A 21527-nucleotide genomic window follows, 5' to 3' on the forward strand; every position below is an offset into this window, starting at 1 on the left:
GCTATGTACCTTCAGGTTGTATACGAACAGAGAATTCTCACAAAAACCGGTGTTGCGGCTCCGTTTCAGATTAAGACCTATGGCTAAATCATTGAAATCGAACCAAAGAGCCCACATCTACAACAACAGATATACAAAAAAACAAAAAAAAAAAAAAAAAAAAAAAAAAAAACAAAAAAAAATATATTTAGAAACCCGTTGAAACTCACAATTTCATCTGTGTCATGAAATTCCACGACACATTTTTCACATCGCGTTGGGGGTAAAGGGGAGGGGGTTTTTCAGAGCCGTCTCAAAAATTTAAAGGCCCTAGATGAAAATAAAAATGGGCTTACATATACGTTAAATTTTTTTACTACGTATAAAAAAACAATCCAATTTATCTATTTATTTACTTACATTGTATTTAATTATTAAAAACGAGATATTTTAACTTTAATTGACAATTTTTTATTCGATTTAATTAAATATATTAAAAAAAATATCTACATATTCAAAATTTTGGGTCCTTCTAAATATTTGGGCCCTAGGAGGTTGCTTATCTTGCTTATGCTCGAAGACACCTCTGGGGGTTTTACAGTTCATGCTCCGTATGAGATTGGTGCGGGTTTCCTCCTAGGCACACAGCTGGGGGCGGGTATAATTGTGTAGTAGATGAACGCGTGGTTGGTTAAATCTCCCCTGAATAACTCTTAACAGCTGTCTAAAAAAAAAAAAAAAAAAACCCATATAATCGAAGTGGACGTAAATCTGTTAACAAAAATATAACAGAGTAGTACACAAGCCTCTATATCATTGGAGTATTATTTTATTTGGTGAATGTGAAGCTTCCTCATAGTCAACCTTCTAAAAAGTCAATAGGAACTTAGTCGTTGAAAGCACTGATTTTTGACTTATTAATTAGTAGGGCTCGTCTTTAAATTCAACCCCAAACTCTCTCACACCCACCTTAATTTTTTCAAAAAGATTTCGTTTACATTGGTATTGATTTACTACTTACTGTATTTGATTAATTTGATTGTGCATTACAAAAGATTTCATCTCGTATTTCTCTTCTTCAACACCTAAACAGGTATTGCTATATTTTATTTATTTATATGTATATATTTCTTAAATTCATGATTTACTCATCTTTTTAAGAGGGCAATGGTATTTACAATTAGGGATGGCAACGGGCGAAAAAAACCTACGGGTATCCGTGCTAGTAACTGGCGAATATTAAAAAAATTAGACCTTCGAGTATGGGGCGGGTAAAATTGAATACCCGTTGGTGAGTCGCGGATATATCATACCCGCTGTGAGTAAAATTCGATCCGTGATACACGTTTGAAATACCCGTGGGTCTACTCGCATATACATATATATAATTAAAAATTTATATACTTATATGTTCAATATGTATCTATTATTTATAAAATAATATACTTATAATTTCAATATAAATTCATGATTATTCGTGGGTTTACCCGCGAATAAAGAGGCATGACTTTGTCTTCTTATGGGTAGAGAAATCGTTCTCTATACGTGGGTGGAGAAACGACTTCTCTTATATTTTAGGTCAGAGGAGGATTACATCTCTTCTCTCACATATCTCGCAAACGCGGGATTGTGTATTGTTGTTGTTGTTGTTGTTGTATTCGCGGGTCTACCCGCTGGTCATGAATATCCGTGGGAGTCGATCAAATGATAAGTATATTGTTGTTGTTGTTGTTGTTTCAGCATTTTTTCTAGTATATGTGAAAATTTGATAACTCTTTCTTCCTATAAATGCATATAATAGTATCAAATTATCATTATTATAGTTTTTATGGGATCCTTGTAATATATATATATATATATATATATATATATATATATATATATATATATATATATTGAAAGGATCCAGAGAGAACTTTGCATATGAGAGAATCCATAGAACCTCACAAACTGAACTTTAATTTTTTTTTTTTTTTAAATATGTAACTTTTGAAAGAAAAAAAATTCGGCTTGGCACAGACTGAGCTCAGAGTCTGCTGCCATTTGTTTTTTTTTTTTTTTTAAAAACAATTTTAATTTCTTTTTCTTTAGTCGGGAGACTGAATTTCAGTTTGTTGTGTTCTATGAGTTCTCTCTTACTGTTGATTCGTATATATCTATTCATTTTTGTGAAGAAATACTTTTACTCAACTATTTGCATTAAATTACAGATACAACCTAACTGGAAAATGAATCCTTTAGCTCCAGTTATCACACCCGTTGTTGAATCTATAATCAAAGTCATTAAGCGACACGTGGGTTACCTGGTTTCGTCCACAAACAGTGTAAATGAAATTCATACAAATATGGAGGAATTGAATGCCATGGCAAGCGATATGAAGACTAAAAAGGAGACAAATGTTGCAAACGATCTTGTGGTACCTCATCATGTACCAACGTGGTTGATAGAAGTCGAAAAAACATCCGAAAAAGTGGGAAATATTCCAGCCGGAGGGATTGGATGCTTCAACATGAAGGCGAGATACAAAGCAGGTAAACGATCATCTGATATCCTCAAGGATATCGACAGTCTCAAGAAACAAAAATCTGAAATCAAATGGAGTGATGAACCAAGGCTTCTTGGTAGGGTTCGCACTACAAGGCCTTCCACCTCTGAAGCAGTTGCTAGTGATATCAATATCCAAAATTTAAACAAGTCCAGTAGAGATTTGGTGTTCGATAAAGCATTGAAAGCACTTGAACCAAATAATAAGTGCCAAATGATGGCTCTATGCGGGATGGGTGGTGTGGGGAAGACCACGATGATGCAACAACTGAAAAAGGTTGTGGAGGATAGGAGAATGTTTGATTGGGTTGTGAAGGTAGTTATTGGGGTAAGTAAAACCCGAATAACGATACAAGGTGCTGTAGCAGAAAACACCGGTCCACCTCTAACTGAAAATGATGAAGATAATAGGGCTGAGCGTCTTCGTCAAAGGTTTGAAGGGATTTCAGACGATGGCAGCAAAAAGGTATTGGTGATATTAGATGATGTTTGGGAGGAGATGGACCTCAGAGATATCGGGTTAACGGCTCCTTTGCCAAAAGGTTTCAAGCTGTTACTCACATCACGTGATGAAAGAGTTTGCACTAAAATGGGTGTGGTACCTAGTTGTATTTTCAAAATTGTCGTGTTAGAAGAATCAGAAGCAAAAAAACTGTTCTGGGAAATTGCAGGAATAGTTCCCGATAGTGATCACGACCTTATTAGGATTGGAGAAGATATTGTAAAGAAATGTGATGGTTTGCCCATGGCCATAAAAACCATTGCCATTACTCTTAGAGATAATAAAGACAAGGAAACATGGAAAGATACGCATGTTCGATTCCAGAACAATAGTGTTGTTCTCATTGATAATATTTTTAAGATTAGCTACAACTATCTCAAAGATGATGATGAGAAAGCAGTTTTTCTTCTTTGTGGCTTGTTCCCAGATGACCATAATATTCTAATAGAGGACTTGACAAGGTATGGCTGGGGGTTGAAGCTGTTTAAGAGTTCGAATAGTATACCAACAGCAAGAACACGGGTGAACGCTTGTGTTAAAAATCTCATACGTTCAAACTTGTTGATTGAAAGTGATGTTAGAGGATGTGTCAAAATTCATGATCTTGTACGTGATTTTGTTTTAAGCAATTTTTCAAATATTAAGCAAGCTTCGCTTGTTAACAATGATGATATCTCAGATCAGCTTAGAAAGGATTCTTATGAAAGATTATTATTAAAATGCGGAGGTATGGTTCAATTTCCGGCAGATTTTAATCACCCGGACCTTACACTTCTGAGCCTAATGGATGGGGAGGGGATAACCAAGTTTCCGGAATATTTTTATACAAGAATGGAGAAACTTAAAGTGGTGGCTTATGCCGGTATTAATAAACCGTTGCTTCCGCGACACTCAACTACCCTTCGAACACTATGTCTTGATTCATGCACATCGTTGGGCGATATCTCTTTCCTCGGAGATCTTGTTAACTTGGAACTACTCAGTTTGGCTTTTTGTGGCATCTCGAATGTACCATCTGCAATACGGAAGTTAAAAAAGTTGAAGTTACTCGATTTGACTGAATGTATTGACCTTTGTATTGATGATGGCGTCTTTCAAAGTTTAGAAAAACTTTTAGAGCTCTATATGAGTGCTTTAGACGGGAAACATATTAGGTTCACAGAAGATAGTTGTGAAGGGCTCAAGATGGTTTCAAGTAAACTGAATGCATTAGAAGTCGAATTCTTCGAAAGTATCCTCCAGCCCAAGAATGTGTCCTTTAAGAAACTTGAAAGGTTTAGGATATCTATGGGCGCACAATTGGGAGATTGCACTTCTGATAATACATTAAAACTTGTCACAAGCAAGGAAGAGATTATGGAATGCAAAATTGATGAGCTATTTGAAAAAACAGAGGAACTTGAATTAAGTGTGGACGGAATGAGCTCACTTCAAGATATTTCATATCGTCCTTCTGAATATTCATTTTTCAATTTAAAGGTCCTTAAGGTTTATAAGTGTGCTAACTTGACATGGATCTTTACAGTTAATGTGGTAGGTAGTCTGACAAAACTTGAGAGTCTCACGGTATCAGAGTGTCCTCTTTTTGAATCACTCGTACAAGGTGAGAATAATGGAGCTAATAAGGTGATTAAATTTCACAAGCTAAAGTTTTTAGAATTGAAGAATTTACCAGAGTTTGTAAGATTGTGTTGTGGTGACGAAGTGATGGACTTGCCACAACTTATGGAATTGAGGCTGCGTGTCCTTCCAAATGTGACTTGTATCTTTTCTAGATATAATGAAATTTCTTCATCATCGCAGCTACTGTTGAACACGGAGGTAAATACATTACTTATTATATTAGTATTAGTTTTTAATATTGATATTGATATTGATATTGATATTAAAACTAAAAGTTAAACCTAATTTGAATTAACAAAATTCTGAATACTCACATTTATTGATTTCACATAATTTGCCATTTGGATATGTATCATGGAGCTATTTACTGATATCACAAGGGTTAATATTTGTGTAGGTTCTGATTCCGAAGTTGGAGAGATTGGAAATTAGTGCAATGGAGAAGTTGAGTGAGATATGGTGTGATACTAGTAGTAGTAGTTGTAGTTTGGAGGAAGACCACAATATTTCCACGTTGAGAGAGATTAAAGTGATAGATTGTGATAGTATGGTGAATCTTTTTCCATGGAATCCAATGCGATTACTGCCTCATTTAGAAACTCTTGAAGTTAGAGAATGTTGTTCCATTGAAGTGTTATTCAACATAGACCTGCAACAGGGATGTGTTGGTAAAATTGAGAATGCTAGTGGCAGCAGCAGCTTAAGAAGTATTCAGGTTTCTAATTTAGAGAATCTAAGAGAGGTCTGGAGCTTAAAAGGAGATGATAATATTTCTGGTATCATCACCATCCGTGATTTTCAAAGCATAGAATCATTAAAAATTAGTTACTGCGAAAAGTTTAGAAGTATATTTACACCTACCACTATCTATTTTGATATGGGAGCACTTAAATACATCGAAATTGGTGTTTGGGGAGAAAGAAGAGAGTTTGTAGCAGTAACAGATGGCCAAAAACATGAGGTATGACTGTCATATTACTCTTACATACTACTGTTGTTCAATAGGTGATGAACAGTAATTTACTTTAAATTTTTATTTAGATTTAGAAAAAAGTTAATTCTTTTTTTTAAATGTTAAACTTTTATTTATGAATACTCTTACATACTATTGTTCAAGAGGTGATGAACAATAGTAGTTCATTTTAGTTTTTAAATATTTAGAAAAAATGTTAATTTTTTTACATGTTAAACTTTTAGTTTTGAATATATTAATTAAAAGTTGTGGTGTACCTGTGTTATATTGGTCATGAGTTTATTTTAATTGGCAAAGGTCGATCCATTTTTAGGCCTCTATCTTTATTGTAAGCCTGATATAATAATCATAAAGATATGATAATTATGAAAATCTGCTTTATATATTATATTGGTTATATGTGCTAAAAACTTCAATGTCAAAATGTGAAAATGTAAAAATAGTACTCGGTGTTAAGTTATTTATATTGGCCGGGTGAATCCTTTTATGCAGATTGCTCCTGAAATTGCAATCCCATTATCTCTTCTACACACATTCCATCAGCTTCCTGACATTGTATTTAATAGTTATGGAGTGGAGGTGGTGTTTGACCTGAAGAGTACTCAGAGTAGCGTAGACTTGGTAACAACTAATTACCCCAATCAACAACTACCTTGCCAATTAACTTTGTTGAATATGTATCAAATGACTCATGTGTGGAAGTGTAATTGGAATGAATTTTTTGTTTGTCAAAATCAACACCCAGTATCCTTATTCCATAACATCACGACCATATACTTGCTAAATTGCAAGAGAGTTAAGTACTTATTTTCACCTTTCATGGCGACACTTCTTTCCAACCTAAAGCAAGTCGATATTAAAGGTTGTGAAGGTACGGAAGAAGTTGTTTCAAACAGAGATGATGATAAAGATGAAAGTGAAAAGATGATCACAACCATAACTTTGTTCCCTCATCTTGATTTCCTCAATCTTTGTGGCCTTCCGATTCTCAAGCATGTTGGCGGTGGCGTTGCTAAGGTTACAACTAATGTCATTCATAATCAGCTCAAGGTACGTATTTTGTTAATTGATTTCTTTAAATAACAAGCAAAAATAGCCTAATACGGAGTAACATACTTGTTCAAATTTTATTCGAATATCCTTCATCAGTTGCGAGTTTATGTGTATCTGTGTGGGGTCCAAGGACCCCACTACTTTGTAAAATTTTTATACATAGTACACTTCAAATTGTACCATTTGATTTTCATCTTGGACTAGCCGGCCACTGTCCTTCATTAACCCGTTAAGACCCACTCATAGATTTAGAGGATGGCTCACCCTCCAACCTGTTAAGCATTTATTTTGACCCAATCATTCCCATTTTTTAAATATGGGATGTGTAGTAACAACCATTAGTTAAGCTATATTAATATAATTAGCATTTTTAGTTACAGGTTTCTCAAGTGGGTGTCATTTACTGGTCATTATGCCTTTACTCTCGAGAGATACGTATAAGCAATTGTCAAGCTTTGTCAAGTGTGATTCCATCTTATACAGCAGGGCTAAGCGTAAAGGTTGAAGTGATGGTGATAGAAGACTGCAACTCACTGAATGAGTTATTTTCCTGCGCAGTAGAGAACGATAATGGCCGTCATACTACTATTTCTACCGATAACTCTCGTCCAATTCCGAGACAAGGAAACATTACAGCTGCTCATAAACTGTCAAACCTAAAGACAATACATATCATTAAATGTGACAGTTTGGAATATATATTCACATTTTCCATGCTTGAAAGCCTTAAGAAACTCAAAGAGATAAGAATAAGAGACTGCAAGGCAATGAAAGTGATTGTGAAGGAAGAAGAAGGATACCAAACTACTACTACTACTACTACCACTACAACACCTAATAATAATAAGGTTGTTTTGTTTCCACGTGTGGAAGTAATTGAGCTGATCTCTCTATCAAACCTTGAATGTTTCTTCTCGGGGATAATAAAAGAATTTCAATGGCCACTTTTGAATGATGTTTACATTGAACAATGTCCCAAAATGATGATGGCTTTTACATGTAGTAAGTCAATAGCTCCGAGGCTCAAGTATGTGGAACATCCAATCTTTGGCAAATTTAGTCCTGAACATTATAACATCTATATGACGGCCCCGTCACCTCAGGTACGTAATTATTTATTTATTATGCACATGAAAGCGTAAAAAATTACTACATAAAATTATTACGTATATATTGAAACGTAATAATGAAAGCTTTTATACTTTATTATCAGATAAAACAGTGGATGGATACCCAACGAAATAAAATTTAGTTTGATCAGACTTGTTTGGAAATTAATTAAAATATTTAATGATCATTTCTATATGTTGGTGTATAGATCACATCCCAGAGTTTCGAGAGTACAAGCTCCTGCCCTACCATTTCAAAAGATGAGAAACTTCGCTCTTTACAAGATATTAAAGAAGTAAATGTGGAAAATGGAAGAAGCCAAGTGATTGTTGCATTCAACGAGTTGCCACAACTAAAAAATCTCGAAAAGATTCATGCAAAGAGGTGTGAATGGGCATATAAGGTTTTTGGAGTAGAATTGGAAGTGGCAGATGGTGAATTTAACAACGAATCACAAACTACTGTTGTGAAACTTCCGAAGTTAAGAGAAGTGGAATTGGAAAAGATGAGAAATTTGATATATTTATGGAAGAACAATCAGTGGAGACAACTGGAGTTACCGAACCTGACAAGACTTTGTATTCATAAATGCAAAAATTTAATACATGTCTTTAAAACCTTGATGGTTGGTGGTCTAAAGCAACTCCAAGAGCTACATGTCACACATTGTAGATATATGCGTGAAATTGTTAACGTAGATGATGATGATGACTCTGAGACAAAAATGTTACCTTGTCTAAAGTCCTTAAAACTTGAACATCTTCGATATTTAACTGGATTTTGCCTACGGGAGAAGGATTTTGTGTTGCCATCATTGAGTACCTTGGTAATCAAACAGTGCCCCGATCTATCAGTTTTCACCAACGGGTTTGTTGATGCTCCCGAGCTAAAAGTAATAGAGACAAATAAAGGCTTTATTGATGTAGGTGATCAAGACATCAACTCCTTTATAGTCACCAATAAACCAAAGCTAGCTGATTAAGTTAAAAGAAATCATGTATGTTTATTTTGCTTTATTATAAGTTACAACGATGGCCTTTGTAATATTCAAAATTTTTTTATATTTGTTTATTCATTTTCTTCAGGGACGTCATTTTGGAAATATACCAATCAATTTTGTTGGGTTTATTAGTGGGTTTCCAATATGATGAAGCTTTAACCCAAAGTCTAAAGCCCAACAATTTAGGCCCAAATGGTTTGTTGACTTGGTCAAACATTTGAGGGCATTATTTTGAATTGTGTCCAGCTATCTTCAATTGATACGAGAGAGAGAGAGAGAGATCAGATTGAGATCAAGAAAAAGTGAAAAAAACTCCATTTCTGTCTACAGTGACAGCAGGACAGAAAAGAGACGATCCCCGGAGATCTAACCGTTGGATCTTCATCAAATTTGGGCTGTGTCTTCCTGACATCAGTGCCAAGGTTTTCAACCGTTGAATTCGTCTAAAGAGGTTTGTAGCTCAAGTTACAGCAGGTCGAACAGTAGCAGAATTTTGGGTGATGTTATTACTCTTTTGTCTTTAATTTCTTCATATACTTGTTGATTATTGTTGTTCAAGAGTATGATGATGTTGTATACCTCTAGTTGATCTAGAGAAGGATTATTGTATTGCTCTCCTTGTTGATGATAGTGGAATTTAAGTGGCTTACGAGTCCCGTAGTTTTTAATCTCGATTTTGAGGGGTTTTCCACGTAAAAAGTCTCGTGTGTATTGTGTGTGCTTTGTTATTTCGTATTTGCTGATTTGGGACAGAATTGGGGCTGATTTGTGGTGATTGTGGTATACCTTATTTGTTAGTTTCCTCACGGGTTCATACGGGTCGGGAAATGCTTGTCAAACGGGTTTGTTTCCGCTTTGTAGTTTGCCCGTTGTGACCATTTTCCCATCAAATTGGTATCTAGAGCTAGGTTATTTGATTTGACTTGTGTGAAAGATGGAAGCTAATACAAGTAAGATGATTAGTTTAAATGGTTCAAATTATCATGTTTGGAAAGGTAAAATGGAGGATCTTCTTTATGTGAAAGATTATTATTTGCCTGTTTTTACTGAGGATAAACCTGAGGAAAAATCTGATGCTCAATGGAAAATTTTGCATAGACAGGTATGTGGGTATATTCGGCAGTGGGTTGATGATAATGTAGTGAACCATATTACTGGGGAGACTGATGCTAAAGCCTTATGGAAAAAGCTTGAGCAGTTATATGAACGAAAGACTGGGAATAACAAGTTGTTCTTAATTAAGCAGATGATGGCTTTGAAGTATCATGATGGGACTCCTATTACAGATCACCTAAATGCATATCAAGGTATTATAAATCAGCTTGCAGGTATGGGTATCAAGTTTGAGGATGAGATTCAGGGTCTCTGGTTACTTGGTACATTACCGGACTCTTGGGAGACTTTTAGGACATCTTTGTCCAACTCTGCACCGAATGGTACTATCACCATGGAATTAGCTAAGGGTAGTATTTTGAATGAAGAGATGAGAAGAAAGTCACAAGGTTCCTCTTCAAAGTTAGATATCTTGGTCACAGAAACGTGGGGGAGAAGTCATAGTAGAGGTCAGGGTAAAAGAGGCAATCATCGTAGCAGCTCACGCAAAGGCAAATTTGCTAATGTTGAGTGTTATAATTGTCATGAAAAGGGGCACACAAAGTGGTATTGTCCAAAGTTGAAGAATGAGAAGAAAAAGGCATATGACAAGAATAAACAAAAGAAAAGTGATGGTGGTGATGATGATAAGGTTGAAGTTAACGCTATCACAGATGAGTTCTTTGTTTGTATTGATTATGATATGATCAATCTTACTCATGATGACACGAGTTGGATTGTTGATAGTGGTGCTACATGTCATGTTGCAATTTGTAGAGATCACTTCTCATCTTACACTCCAGGTGACTATGGATTTGCTAGGATGGGTAATGCCGGGTTATCAAAGATCGTTGGTATTGGAGATGTTTGTTTGAAATTTGACACGGGAATGGAGTTAGTTTTGCATAATGTAAAACATGTTCCGGATATGAGACTTAATGTTATTTCAACAGGCATTCTTGATGATGATGGTTATTATAACGGTTTTGGTAATGGTATTTGGAAACTAACTCTTGGTTCTATGATAGTGGGAAGAGGCAAGAAAGACTCAAGATTATACATCACGCGTCCGAAGATCATCCAGAACATTGTTAACGCAGTGGACAATGTTGATTCTACTGAGTTGTGGCATAAAAGACTTGGCCACATGAGTGAAAAGGGGATGTCTATCTTGTTTAAGAAGAATGTGTTGTCGGGTGTTAGTGATATTAATTTGAGTAAGTGTTCTCACTGTTTGGCAGGGAAACAGACCAGAGTTGCGTTTAAGAGTCATTCTCCTTTTCGAATGGAGAACATACTTGATCTAGTTCATTCGGATGTTTGTGGGCCTATGAAGACTAGGACACTTGGTGGATGTTCCTACTTTGTTACATTCATCGATGATCATTCCAGGAAGGTGTGGGTTTATACCTTAAAGCCAAAGGATCAAGTATTCGAAAAGTTTAAGGAATTTCATACACTAGTTGAAAGGCAAACGGGGAAGAAACTCAAGTGTATTCGGACTGATAATGGCGGTGAATACATTGGCAGATTTGATGCTTATTGTAAGGAGAATGGTATTCGACATCAAAAGACTCCACCAAAGACACCTCAGTTGAATGGCTTAGCAGAGAGGATGAACAGAACTTTGGTTGAGAGAGTTAGATGTTTGCTTTCACATGCAGGGTTGTCCGATTCCTTTTGGGGTGAGGCTTTAAATACGGCAGTTCATATTATTAATCTAACCCCTTGTGTTCCTTTGCATTTTGATGTTCCTAACAGGGTTTGGAGCGGCAAAGATGTTTCTTACCGTCATTTACGAGTTTTTGGATGTAAAGCTTTTGTTTATGTTCCCAAAGATGAGAGGTCAAAGCTTGATATGAAGACTAAGCCATGTGTATTCCTCGGCTATGGTGAAGATGATTTTGGGTACAGGTTATATGATCCAGTTCAGAAGAAACTTGTACGAAGTCGAGATGTTGTTTTTACAGAAGATCAGATGTTAAAAGACGTTGAGAAGACAGATTCAGTTCCTCATCCTAGTACTGATCTTGTTGATTTGGATCCAGTTACTCCACAACATGTTGGAGATGATGTTCAGAATGATGAACATGGTACTGATGTTGGTGATGCTTCGGAGCAGGTAGAGATTCCAGTACCAGATGTGCCCCCATTTGTCCCACTTAGGCGGTCTACCCGAGACCGTCATCCTTCTGTTAGATATTCTGCTGATGAGTATGTATTAGTTACTGATGGGGGAGAGCCAGAATATTATTCAGAAGCAATGAAAGATGAGCATAAGAAAGAGTGGGGTGAAGCTATGCAAGATGAGATGAATTCTTTGCATGAGAACAATACTTATGAGCTGGTGAAGTTACCTAAAGGCAAGAGAGCTATGAGAAACAAATGGGTATTCAAAGTGAAGACTGATGAGCTTACTTCACAACCAAGGTACAAAGCTAGGTTAGTTGTTAAAGGATTTAGCCAGAAAAGAGGTATTGATTTTGATGAGATTTTCTCTCCGGTCGTGAAGATGGGATCTATTCGAGTGGTTCTTGGGTTAGCTGCTAGTCTTGATCTTGAGGTTGAATAGATGGATGTCAAGACTGCTTTTCTTCACGGTGATTTGGATAAGGAAATTTACATGATGCAACCTGAAGGTTTTCGGGTTAAAGGTAAAGAAAATTATGCTTGTAGACTTCAGAAAAGTCTATATGGGTTGAAGCAAGCACCGAGACAGTGGTATAAGAAGTTTGAGTCGGTTATAGGAAAGCAAGGCTACCGAAAGACAACTTCAGATCATTGTGTTTTCTTTCAGAGGTTTGGTGATGATGATTTCATTATATTGTTGTTATACGTTGATGATATGTTGATTGTTGGTAAAAATATGAAAAGAATTGCGCAGTTGAAGCGAGAATTGAGCAAGTCTTTTGCTATGAAAGACTTAGGACCAGCAAAACAGATTCTTGGCATTCGGATTTTTAGAGATAGAGGTGCTAAGACGTTACATATATCACAAGAGCAATACATTGAAAATGTGCTTAGTAGATTCAATATGGAGAATGCTAAAGTGGTTAGTTCTCCTCTTACTAACAACTTTAAGCTAACAGATAGAGATTGCCCTACTTCAAAGGAGGATGTTGAGGAGATGGATAAAGTTCCATATGCTTCAGCGGTTGGTAGCTTGATGTATGCTATGGTGTGTACTAGGCCTGATATAGCTCATGCGGTAGGTGTTGTTAGTCGGTTTATGTCAAATCCGGGTAAGAAGCATTGGGAAGCAGTTAAATGGATTATGAGATACTTACGAGGTACTTCAAAGCTGGGTATCACATTTGGAAATGGAAAGCCGATGCTTGTTGGTTATACAGACTCAGATATGGTAGGAAACAAAGATAACATGAAATCCACTTCTGGATATTTGATGACTTTCGCAGGGGGAGCAGTTTCATGGCAATCAAGGTTACAAAAGTGTGTTGCATTGTCTACAACCGAGGCTGAGTATATGGCAGCAACAGAAGCGTGCAAAGAACTACTGTGGATGAAAAGATTTCTACAAGACCTTGGGTTTAAACAATCACGATATGTGGTTCTTTGTGATAATGAGAGTGCGATTCATTTGGCTAGAAATTCTATGTATCATAAGCGGACAAAACATATAGATGTGCGGTATCATTGGATTAGAGAACGTCTTGAAGATGGTTCGTTTGAACTTGATAAAGTTCACACCGATGATAATGGTTCCGACATGTTTACAAAGGCTTTAGCAAGTGAGAAGCTCAAGGAATGTTGCTCGATCGCCGGGATGGCGAACTCTTCCTCATAATTGGAAAGGGGGAGATTTGTTGGGTTTATTAGTGGGTTTCCAATATGATGAAGCTTTAACCCAAAGTCTAAAGCCCAACAATTTAGGCCCAAATGGTTTGTTGACTTGGTCAAACATTTGAGGGCATTATTTTGAATTGTGTCCAGCTATCTTCAATTGATACGAGAGAGAGAGAGAGATCAGATTGAGATCAAGAAAAAGAGTGAAAAAAACTCCATTTCTGTCTACAGTGACAGCAGGATAGAAAAGAGACGATCCCCGGAGATCTAACCATTGGATCTTCATAAAATTTGGGCTGTGTCTTCCTGACATCAGTTCCAAGGTTTTTAACCGTTGAATTCGTTTAAAGAGGTCTGTAGCTCAAGTTACAGCAGGTCGAACAGTAGCAGAATTTTGGGTGATGTTATTACTCTTTTGTCTTTAATTTCTTCATATACTTGTTGATTATTGTTGTTCAAGAGTATGATGATATTGTATACCTCTAGTTGATCTAGAGAAGGATTATTGTATTGCTCTCCTTGTTGATGATAGTGAAATTTAAGTGGCTTACGAGTCCCGTGGTTTTTACTCTCGATTTTGAGGGGTTTTCCACGTAAAAAGTCTCGTGTGTATTGTGTGTGCTTTGTTATTTCGTATTTGCTGATTTGGGACAGAATTGGGGCTGATTTGTGGTGATTGTGGTATACCTTATTTGTTAGTTTCCTCACGGGTTCATACGGGTCAGGAAATGCTTGTCAAATGGGTTTGTTTCCGCTTTGTAGTTTGCCCGCTGTGACCATTTTCCCATCAAATTTAAAGGTAAGAAAGGAAATAGAAGTTAGGCAAAGCACATGAATAAAATCCATAGTTCATTACTAATTCTAATTTTTGTGTTTAACTGTTGAACGCATAGGAACACTTGTAACACCAAAAAAATAACCTTAAATGTATAAAAAACACATATCTGACACATAATCAACTTTTCACTAAAAACCCAAAAATAACTTCTATGATTTCGATTAAAAACAATTGTATCAAGAACTCTAGCTCTAGCTCTGATATCATTTTGTTGGACGTGTATCTGGATCTTAGAGACAATCTAAACTCTATCATACCCTAGGGCGGAAATCAAAGGATAAAGCTTTAATCGGATAAACTTAACTCCCGGGATCGATTATATCAAACCTAGATTAGTATACTAGATTAGATCGACACCTTGAAGCCTAAATTCAGTGGGTAAGTGGTTTGAAACGACTGCATATCGACAATACGGACTTAAGGTTGTATATGGTGTGTAACATGACAAAGTAACCCTAATCCCGTATATATACTATCTGCAGCGACAGTAGGTCGACTGACTCTGTCAGTCGGTTGACTATCTTTATAGTCGACGATGATCAACTTACATCGACCTACATTAATCTATCGATGGTGTCTTCAGTCGATCGACTGACCCAGTCAGTGAGTCGACTGTGCGGTCAGTTTAACTATTGATTTTAACCAGGGGCGGGGCTAGAATATTTCTTCACTGGTGGCACAAAATATTACGTTGAATTAAATAAAATTTACTCTAATTATTATAGTATATACAGAGTACGTTTTACTGGATCTATATGTGGTTAATCTACAAGATCCATCTTTTATACTTTTAAAACTAGCGAAGTTGTATATTAAACTTTGTGTTATAATATGAGTACAAAAAGTCATATGGATGATAAATTTTAGTCAACTTTGTATAGCTTGCATAGTAATATTTTACACTATAAATAGGCATGTATGGTAGCCATTTAATTGTGTACCATTTCTCTTGAAATATCAATATCAATATCAATATTTCTTCTCTCTTTGTTCTTATATATTGTTACATTTTTAAGTAGTTAATACGTCACTAAAGGTAGTTATAAGCCTACTGAATTATAATACGTTATCAGCACGAAGTGCTCCGTATAATCAAGGTTTATCTAAGCAAGCACACGTCACTAATCAAGGTAAGAAATAATCTAACTTTTATTAACTTCACTAACATTTATATTTATGTTATTTAAGTTATATATGGTCGGTTATACCGCCTGAATTATATTTCTGTAATATAACTTTTATTAACTTCACTAACATTTATATTTATGTTATTTAAGTTATATATGGTCAGTTATACCGCCTGAATTATATTTTCTGTAATTTAACTCTTATTAACTTCACTAACATTTATATTTATGTTAATAAGACCTCATGATTGTACGCAACACGTCATTTGACAACACGGTACTTTATGTACGCAACACGTCATTTGACAACACGGTACCATGGGTCGAGATTAATTCCGATCAATACGAATACGATGGGGTCTTTATATGTTATCTAACATTTATGATTACTTATGCAATTAATCATTATTTATTTCATGCATACTAATGTTTATTCTTAAATTTATAATCTTAAAAGTTAAAATAAGAAAAAGTAGTTTATATTTTTATTAAAAGTAAATCTTAAAAGTTAAAATAAAAAAAAGTAGTTTGTATTTTTATTAAAAGTAAATCTTAAAAGTTAAAATAAGAAAAAAAGTAGTTTGTATTTTTATTAAAAGTAAATCTTAAAAGTTAAAATAAGAAAAGTAGTTTGTATTTTTATTAAAAGTAAATCTTAAAAGTTAAAATAAGAAAAAGTAGTTTGTATTTTTATTAAAAGTAAATTTTAAAAGTTAAAATAAGAAAAAGTAGTTTGTATTTTTATTAAAAGTAAATCTTAAAAGTTAAAATAAGAAAAAAAGTAGTTTGTATTTTTATTAAAAGTAAATCTTAAAAGTTAAAATAAGAAAAGTAGTTTATATTTTTATTAAAAGTAAATCTTAAAAGTTAAAATAAGAAAAAATAGTTTGTATTTTTATTAAAAGTAAATCTTAAAAGTTAAAATAAGAAAAAGTAGTTTGTATTTTTATTAAAAGTAAATCTTAAAAGTTAAAATAAGAAAAATATATTATAATAATATATATTATAACTTAATATATATTATAATAATATTATTAATAATATAATATGAACCTATATTCTATCCTTCCCTTATGGTTTTATTATTTGTAATCATACCATTATTCCTTTGTTTGCTACTTATGAATTTAAAATGATTCTAATTTCATTTTATTATTTGTCTATGAATAGTAGTTGATTATGATTATGATTTATGTTATTCATTTTTTTTTGATAATAGAAAATGTCGAATTTGAAAAGGCTTAAATTTGCTCCTTTAGAATCAAGTGGGAACAACTACTTAACATGAGTTATGAATGTAGAAAAACATCTCGAATCAATCGGTATTTTAGAAACCCTGAATGAAAAATAACAATTGTTCCAAACAAGAGAAAGCAATAGCAAGTATTTTTCTTAGCAAACATATTGACGAGTCCTTAGAATATACATATTATATGATCGAAGATCCAAGTGTATTATGGAAAATACTCAAAGATAGATACGATATTAATTATCAAGAAATAACGGTGATCCATGAAAGAATAAAATTGAAGATGTTAGTAGACGCTCTTATAAGAATTTTGAAGATTCTTATTAGTGATCTGGTAACGTGGATCATCAGTCTAGTATTTCTTGAATACATGAACATCTTGTTTAGCTCTATAAATAAGTCCCAAAAGAAAAGAAAACGAGAGTGAATCTGTTGAAAAATCTTGATTAAATAAACCCTGAGCTACCTTGAGACTTGAATGGTTTGAATTTTCTAAGATGCCTAGCTTGTTATGTATCACTCATAAATAAATGGTTTTAGACCACAACGCATATGTTTTATTAAGTGTTATCTTTTATGTACTTCAGATTATAACTTATTTGCACGTAATATAATTTGATTATCTTGCTGAAATATAACTCATTATTTGCTTATCTTATTTGAAGTTTTAATATGAATCCTGCTGAAATACAACATCATTTAAATGGTAAAAACCTATGTATTGCAGATAGTGGTAATATACACATTATGATCAAATCTAAGAAATGTTTCACTGATTTAAATCAAATGAAAAGCGCAGCGTATATGATTAAAAGCGCATATGATGAAAAGTGCATATGATGAAAAGCACAGCGCATATGATTAAAAGCGCATATGATAAAAAGCGCAACGCATATGATTAAAAGCACATATGATGGAAAGTGCATATGATGAAAAGCGCAACGCATATGATTAAAAGCGTAAATGGTGAAAAGGATATATGATGAAAAGCGCATATGGTGATTAATGAAAAAAACACATATGGTGATTAATGAAAAAACACACATGGTGATTAATGAAAAGCACATATGGTGATTAATGAAAAAGCACATATGGTGATTAATGAAAAGCACATATGATGATTAATGAAAAGAATATTGAGATAGAATCACCAATGTTTTCTTGAAAGAATTCAAGGTTATATATATGGACCAATTCATCCATCATGTGGACCATTTTGATATTTCATGGTTCTAATAGACGCATCTAGCGGATGGTCTCATGTTTGTGTGTTATCAAGCTGTAATATGGCATTTGAAAAGTTTCTTGCACAAATTATTAAATTGAGAACACATTATTCTGATTACACCATTAAAAGGATGAGACTTGATAATGCTGGTGAGTTAACATCTCAAGCATTTAATGATTATTATATGTCTAAAGGGATTGTTGTTGAACATCCAGTTGCTCATGTGCGTACACAAAATTGGTTTAGCTGAATCAATAGATAAACGCTTGCAGCTAATAACTAGACAATTGGAAATGAGTACAAAACTCTCAATATTTATATGGGGACATGTAAATTTACATAATGCGACATTAATTCGCATTAAACCAAGTGCAAGTCATAAATATTCTCCATTACCAACTCAATTTTGGTCGAGAGCCAAATATTTTTCATCTTAGAACATTTGGTTGTGCAGTGTATTTTTAATTGCACCACCACAACAAATGATTCCTCAAAGAAGGATTGAAATATATGTTGAATATGAAACATCTTCAATCATAAGATATATTGAACCCATGACGGGTGATGTTTTTACAGCACGTTTTGCTGATTGTCACTTTAATGAAACATTGTTCCCTAGATTAGGGGGAGAAATAAAAAAAAAAAATTAAAGAAAATGATGTTTCATGGTGTGAACCTCAATTAATGTATCTTGATCCTCGCACAAAAGAATGCGAGATTGAAGTTCAATAAATAACGCATATGCAAGAACTTGCGAATAAATTGCCTGATGCATTTACAAAAAAAAAGGTGACTAAATCATATATACCAGCAGCAAATGCTCCAGCTCGAATTGAAATTCCAAAAGCTGGCAATAATGTCACTCTTGAGTCTTTGCCACGTCTGAAACGTGGAAGACCAATTGGTTCCAAAGATAAAAAATCCTCGAAAAGAAAATCAGCTGATAATGAGGTAAAAGAAAGTGTTCAAGAAGAACCACAAATCAATATTCCTTCTGCAGAGGATATTGATAAATATAAATACATAAATTGCAATAATTTATGCAATAATATGGAACCGAAATGGAATGACAAAATATTGATGAGAATTTTTCATATAATCTTACAATGACATCATGAATAAAGATGATGTTCTAGAACCAAAATCTGTCATTGCATGTCAAAATAGACATGATTGGACTCAATGGATAGGAGCAATACGAGCTGAATTAGAATCGCTCAATAAAGAAAAGTTTTCGGATCAATCGTTATCACTTTTAAAGATGTGAAACGTATGAGATAAAAATGAATTTTTATCCGAAAAAGAAATGATAAAAATGAGGTTACAAGATAAAGCTAGACTTGTAACTCAAGATTTCTCTCAAAGACCATGAATGGATTATGAGGAAAACTTATTCTCCTGTTATGGATGCAATTACTTTTAGATACTTAACAGCCTAACAGTTTCTAAAAATTTAGAAATGCATCTCATATTTAAATGAAGCACTTGATAGTGATATATACATGAATATCCATGAAGGGTTTAAGGTATCAAAAGTATCAAATGCAAAACACAAAGAAATGTACTCAATTAAACTACAAAGGTCTTTATATGGATTGAAACAATCGGATCGAATATTGTATACCCGATTAAGTGATTACTTGATAAGAAAAGGGGTATACAAATAATCTCATTTGCACATGCGTTCTTATTAAGAAAACAATGTCCGGATATGTGATTGTAAGTTGTTTATGTCAATGATCATAACATCATATGAACAACTAAAGAGATCAGTATTGACTTGGATTGCAAATTGAGCACCTGCCTAATGGTTTACTTGTACATCAAACAACTTATACTGAAAAGTTTTAAAACATTTTTAAATACAAAACCATTGGTTGATATATCACTCAATATTGACACTGATCCATTTCATCTCCGTGAAGATTCTAAAGATCTTTACTGATCAGAAGTTCCATATCTTAGTGCAATTGGGGTTATTATGTATTTTACAAATTGTACAAAACCTGATATTTCTTTTGCAGTTAATTTGTTGACAAGGTTCAGCCCAACTCATACAAAAAGACATTGAAATGGAATCAAGCAGATATTTTGATACCCTTGAGGAATTACTGATTTAAAATTATTTTATTCTAACGCTTCAAAACAAGATTTGGTTGATTATGTATATGCAGGTCATTCATCAAATCCTCATAAAGATAAATCTCAAACTCGATATGTATTTCTATTTGGAGGTACCACAAAATCATGGCATTCTTAAAACAAACACTTGTTGCAACATCATCAAATCATGACGAAGTGATTGCGTTATATAAAACTACTCGAAAATGTTTTTGATTGAGATCAATGACACAAATCATTATTGATTCTTGTGGACTAGAACGCTATAAAAGACCAACAACTATCTTCACCAACAACTATGAAGATAATGCAGCTTGCATAATACAAATGAAAGAAGAGTATCAAAAGTGACAGAACAAAATATAAATGCTGACGAGGTGCCAAAGTCATAGACGGTCTTAAGGTCATAAGTTTGATGGAAAAGAATGGTATGTTGGTAAGGCTCAGAAAAGACTAAAAGGAAATAGGAATTGAAACAAGGGTTTGAGCAAACCATGAAGGAGATTGTAGACAAATCACATGGGCTAAACTTGTACATAAAAGATTTAGATGATACAGTTTCAGATGAAAACCTCAGATTCTTCTCATATAAGACAACCAGATTAAAATGAGATACGTTCAATCAACAACTCTGCTGATCTTTATACCAAAGCACTGTCAACCGCTGTTTTCAGAACACACGTTCACAATATTGGCATGAAGCAAGTTCAAAGTATGTGACGACTCAGCGATGTCTACTTGAGGGGGAGTCAACTTTATATTGCACTCTTTTTCCCTTGACTAAAGTTTTTATCCCACTGGGTTTTTCTTTAGCAAGGTTTTTAATGAGACAGTACTAGTTGCACTCTAATAAAATTGATCATCCAAGGGGGAGTGTTATAATATGAGTACAAAAAGTCATATGGATGATAAATTTTAGTCAACTTTGTATAGCTTGCATAGTAATATTTTACACTATAAATAGGCATGTATGGTAGCCATTTAATTGTGTACCATTTCTCTTGAAATATCAATATCAATATCAATATTTCTTCTCTCTTTGTTCTTATATATTGTTACATTTTTAAGTAGTTAATACGTCACTAAAGGTAGTTATAAGCCTACTGAATTATAACACTTTGTACCCCTTTAATAATTTAAGTTTTAAACTGAATCATTTGACGGATTATATTGGAACAACCAAACGAGAATATCAAAAGTAATTGGGCATATTAAGTATGGGCACTGTGGGCTTCCTTTTAAATTTTATTTAGGCCTTGTCTTAAACTTAAGTGAGATTGGGC

At 34.1% G+C, this 21527-nt stretch overlaps 1 protein-coding gene across 3 annotated transcripts; it reads left to right on the top strand.

Annotated features, from left to right (window-relative positions):
* The first annotated feature begins 960 nt into the window (after window positions 1–960).
* LOC139851947 (uncharacterized) lies at window positions 961–8922 on the top strand. 3 transcript variants are annotated; one of them, XM_071841143.1, is made up of 7 exons: window positions 961–1072; window positions 2190–4847; window positions 5047–5610; window positions 6115–6243; window positions 6469–6672; window positions 7050–7778; window positions 7994–8922. In XM_071841143.1, the coding sequence occupies exons 2-7, from the start codon at window positions 2208–2210 to the stop codon at window positions 8765–8767; spliced, it is 5040 nt and encodes a 1679-aa protein (XP_071697244.1). In that variant the 5' UTR covers window positions 961–1072; window positions 2190–2207; the 3' UTR covers window positions 8768–8922. The 3 variants fall into 3 exon arrangements, with proteins under 3 accessions (XP_071697244.1, XP_071697242.1, XP_071697243.1); XM_071841141.1 differs by having other exon boundaries at window positions 6115–6672; XM_071841142.1 differs by having other exon boundaries at window positions 6115–6672; window positions 7056–7778.
* The last annotated feature ends 12605 nt before the right edge of the window (window positions 8923–21527 follow it).

Source organism: Rutidosis leptorrhynchoides, chromosome 6 (genome assembly GCF_046630445.1).
Source record: "Rutidosis leptorrhynchoides isolate AG116_Rl617_1_P2 chromosome 6, CSIRO_AGI_Rlap_v1, whole genome shotgun sequence".
Taxonomy (NCBI): Eukaryota; Viridiplantae; Streptophyta; class Magnoliopsida; order Asterales; family Asteraceae; genus Rutidosis; species Rutidosis leptorrhynchoides.